The sequence below is a fragment of the Lactuca sativa genome, chromosome 2, assembly GCF_002870075.4.
Source record: "Lactuca sativa cultivar Salinas chromosome 2, Lsat_Salinas_v11, whole genome shotgun sequence".
Taxonomy (NCBI): domain Eukaryota; kingdom Viridiplantae; phylum Streptophyta; class Magnoliopsida; order Asterales; family Asteraceae; genus Lactuca; species Lactuca sativa.
Genome location: NC_056624.2, coordinates 235,479,853 through 235,484,302, shown reverse-complemented (window position 1 = coordinate 235,484,302; position 4,450 = coordinate 235,479,853). Strand labels below are relative to the sequence as shown.

The 4,450-nt window shown below is 35.8% G+C and overlaps 1 protein-coding gene across 1 annotated transcript; it reads left to right on the top strand.

Moving 5' to 3' along the window:
• Positions 1–509: 509 nt before the first annotated feature.
• On the top strand, positions 510–1,729 carry LOC111920410 (uncharacterized). The gene has a single exon (XM_023915995.3). The coding sequence runs from the start codon at positions 732–734 to the stop codon at positions 1,542–1,544; it is 813 nt and encodes a 270-aa protein (XP_023771763.1). The 5' UTR covers positions 510–731; the 3' UTR covers positions 1,545–1,729.
• Positions 1,730–4,450: the final 2,721 nt, after the last annotated feature.

Genomic DNA, 4,450 nt, shown 5'->3' with positions numbered 1-4,450 from the left:
TTTTAAATATATTTTCAGGGTTTTGTTTTTTTTTTTTTTTATATTTCGTAGATTTCTTCATCAACAAATGTTGCTACAATTTAACAAAAATAAATAATTTGTTAAAACATAATACAAGAGGAAGTTTGTTCACATTTAGTCATTGAACTTTTTAGAGGGAAACGAACTTTCGATTTTGTTTATATTTAGTCACTAAACTTTTTTTCGTTATCTATTTGCCACTAAACTATTGAAATTGTTCACATTTTACCCTTATGACCAGTAACAGCCGGTCATAAGGGTAAAATGTGAACAATTTTAATAGTTCAATGGCAAACAGATAACAAAAAAAAGTTTAGTGACTAAATATGAAAAAAAATCGAAAGTTCGTTACCCTTTCAAGTCATTATCCCAAAAAACAAATGTATATATATTAGTAATTTGACATGTATTTAACTATTAAATTATTTTTAATAGAGTTAACCAAAAGTACCAAGTATACTTGATTTTGAAACAATAGTTATCATATATTGGCCTTAAATTCTCATTTTTTCGAAAAGTATGGGGAATTATTTTGAAATTTTGTCTAATTTACATAGCCAATCAGAAAATCAAGAAATCCTCTGATTCTAACAGCTTATCCTCAGAGAGAATCAAGTTCTCTTTCCGCTGATGACCATATCCAGATAACCTATCTCTCCCCCATCGTCCTTTCATCTCAATTTTTTTCAGTTCAGCAGTAAAACCAGCAAATGTCTCTGCCATCGCAGACGCCGCCACCATCAGTGCACAAAACCCTTCCCAAGTCTTTCTCTGATTTCATCTTCTCCGCCTTTTCTCTCTTCAACCTCTACTCCTCTACGCCTAACCTATCTTCCAGTTATAATCATCATCGCCGTTTCTCTAAGCTTCCTATTATCCCGTTAACCAAGAATGCCGTGATCAACCAGCATCACTTTTCCACCCCGCAATCCCTCTCCGATTGGCTCCGCCCCCGTCTCCCCTCCGATTCATTCGCCGCTTGGGGAACCAGACCCGGCACCAAGAACATCCACAACCTATGGATCGAGCTCTACGAGGGAGAAACATCTCTCGCCGACTCTATCCCCCCTGTTCGTACGGTGGAAGTGGTCGTGGTTCGGGTGAGAGATGAGAGAGATAGAATCTTGATCGAATCCCACCAAGAACTGTCAAACGGCCACGTTAGAAATCGGTCGAGACCACTATCTGAGAAAATGAAGCCTGCGGAGACGGTAGAAGAAGCTGTTTCGAGAGCGGTGAAGGAAGAACTAGGTTCGATTATAAACGGTTCTTGTGAAGATGAGATTGTGGAAATTATACCTGGTTCTTATTCGAGTAAGGTGGAGGAGAAGCTTTCTGTATCATACCCTGGATTGCCAGCTTGCTATGTTTTACATACTGTAGATGCTCTGGTTCATGGTTTGCCAGATTGTGAATTTTGCACCATAGAAGAGGAGAACAATGAAATTTTCGATGGCATGGAAGTGGCTGAAGGAGCAGTTTCGTGTAAGAAACACTACTGGAAATGGGTTGATTCTATTTAATACCGTTTCACTATGATTTTTGCATGTATATATCTAGATATGGGTGGAGGTGAGTTTAAGAATTGCATTTCTTTGTGCATATAGTTCACACTTGAGTGTTGGAACAAAATAATGAAAAGAAGCTTTCTGTAGCTTCAGTAAGGTGTAAAAGTAAAACTGATCTTTTAATTATAAACTTGAGTATACATGTATAGTGCTAAGTTGTTTCTTTTTGTATTGTACGTATATAAAACCTTGGTCGTTTTTTTTTTCTTGGTAGAATAACTGTAATAACATCAGCTTAGTCTCATACAAATAATGGGGTAAGGGAAGGTAATTAAGCCTTATGTTCGCATCCCTAACAATATAAATAAGTGAAATGTTGCTTTATATTTTTAAACATGGCTTCCTTGGGTAGTTAGTTCGTTACTAGAATATAGGTTCTTAATGACACGCAAACTATGACATGTATTGGTTTTATGGCACGCAAAAGTCCATATCATAAAATAAATGTTATCTCTCCCAAAATTCTAAGGATTTAGGACACGTATTTTTGCATGTCCTAAAATTGAAGACGTTTTTATAAATTTCTTAAAGAATGTGCGTTTAATAGCTAAGAGGGGAAACGAAATCCCCCAAAAATTTTAAGCATCCCGCCTTCATCTAACTCTTCACCCTCTCCTCCTTTAGAAATCCATCCGTCGAACCATCATCAATGAAATTGTCTTTCGCTTTCCCCTTCAATGAAATAATGTTGTCACCTCCCTCTTTCACACATATGCTTGTCGGAAAACACTACCTTCGCAACAACCCTCCATCCCCTTCCTTTCTTTGTTGCAGACAACCCTCTAGCACTCGATAAACAAAATTCCATCTTTCTCCTGTCAGGTTGGATTAGGTGATGGTGGAGCATGAAGTCAAATAATAATAGGAGTGCTTACATATGACGGATTTGTGTTTAAAGGAAAAAGTCGATTTTAAAGGTGAAATGTTTTAAGGTCCTTTTGCAACTAATTTTGATGGATTCGTTTTTTAAGACAAGAGATTCGATTTTCAAATGTTTATATCAGTTAAGTTCTCTCATGCTTCTTATCTAGTTACATGTATTTCAAATTAGAGTCTCTCTCTCTCTCTCTCTCGGTGAAATTCATAGAGGAAAACAAAATACCGGTGGGGATGTTTTGGAGAAAAATGGGTGGGGTGAGGCTGTTACGGGCTAAAGGTGAGGGTATGGTGGTGTTTCACGGTGGTTAAGGTGGGAGAGTGTTGGTGGTGGACGAAGGTATAAGTTGGGACTGGCAATTTCCTATGTATATAGTTATATACATTTCTTTCCAAATATCATCTCCATATTTATGAGTACCTACTACTTGATAAAATTCCCCAATAAGAGTTTTGTGCCAACGTTTTCTTCTTACTTTGGACTATTTTTGGTGTGTAGAACTAGAATATGATAATATATTTCTCTGGTATAGATGGTTACATATGTTTTAGGTACAAATATCACCTGCAGAGGTTACTTGTTCCAACATAAACTCTCTCTCTCTCTCTCTCTCTCTATATATATATATATATATATATATATATATATATATATATATATATATATATATATATATATATATATATATATATATATTTATATATATAACATACACGTTCAGTTATCATGTTATGTAATTTTAAAAAGTGAATAATATTATAAAATATTATATGAATTTGAGCATTGAGTTCTAACAAGATAGTTCTATGAAGAATTGAAGTAAAATTACGTTTAGAATCACTCGAAAAGTATTGGAAGTCTTATGAGATTTCGATCCAGAGTCAACTATTAAAATTAATGAAAATATAAAGTTGGAAATAAATAAAAATAATGTTAATGAAAGTTGTAGATTATCTCGTTTGAAACATTTAGGAAAAAACCTCGTCGAAATCCGAGCTATAATGAAGAATTTATAACTCCTTAAAGTTTCGCGACAGAACCGGCACGACGCTGTATGACGTAAAAAGTGAGTTTTCGATAAACTACTGTTGGGCTTATAGTGTTGCGTCATGGGCTCGGTCCTTAGCCCAGTTTTGGTATCCGGTTTGGGGCTATCCAACCGTACATTATTTTACTCTAGGGTTTTAGTATTTAAGGTGCATGCATGCATCCTTTGTTAGTAACGCTTTTATTATTTTCTCATCAGTATTGTAAACCCTAGCTCGCCTCTACAGTGGAAGTTCTTCATCGAGCTCTGCTGAGCTGTGAATATATTTGAATCATAAGCTTTACATTGATTCCATACTGTGTTCATAATCGTATTGTGTTTGAATTGTTTGTTCTTCATCAATTTACCTGTGAAAGATCTAAACGATCTGAGAATTTTTCTCATCAATTGGTATCAGAGCAGGAGACTGTGTTATTCATACACATCTCTTCTGTTGAAGAAGTAATTAGGGTTTTTCCGCATTGATTGATATTAATTGAGCCGTCATTCCATATTGGCGTATCTCATTAATTGTCGATCTTACTCTAACGATAAATTACAAGTCTGATATTAAACAGGTTATCGATCAAACTTCATCACAATGTCCACAGATGATTCGCAAACCAATCCAATCAACATCTCCAACAGTATTGGATCAACGACAAGGATTCCAATCTTATACACTCAGGATTATGAGGTTTGGACGTATCACTTCGAAGATTATGTGATCGGCTCAGAAGATAATGGGTACTTGATCTGGGAAGCAATCACCGTTGGCCCATTCGCTCACTCAAGCACCTCAAAGATTGTTAAAACTCAAAAGGAGTACAATCAGCTTGTGAATGATGTGAAAGACATTCCACAAGATGAGAAAGAGAAGTTTCAATGCAACATCAAGGCCTTAAGAATGATTAGGTTTGCTTTGCAGTCGGATATGTTTCGATTGGTGAGTTCTTG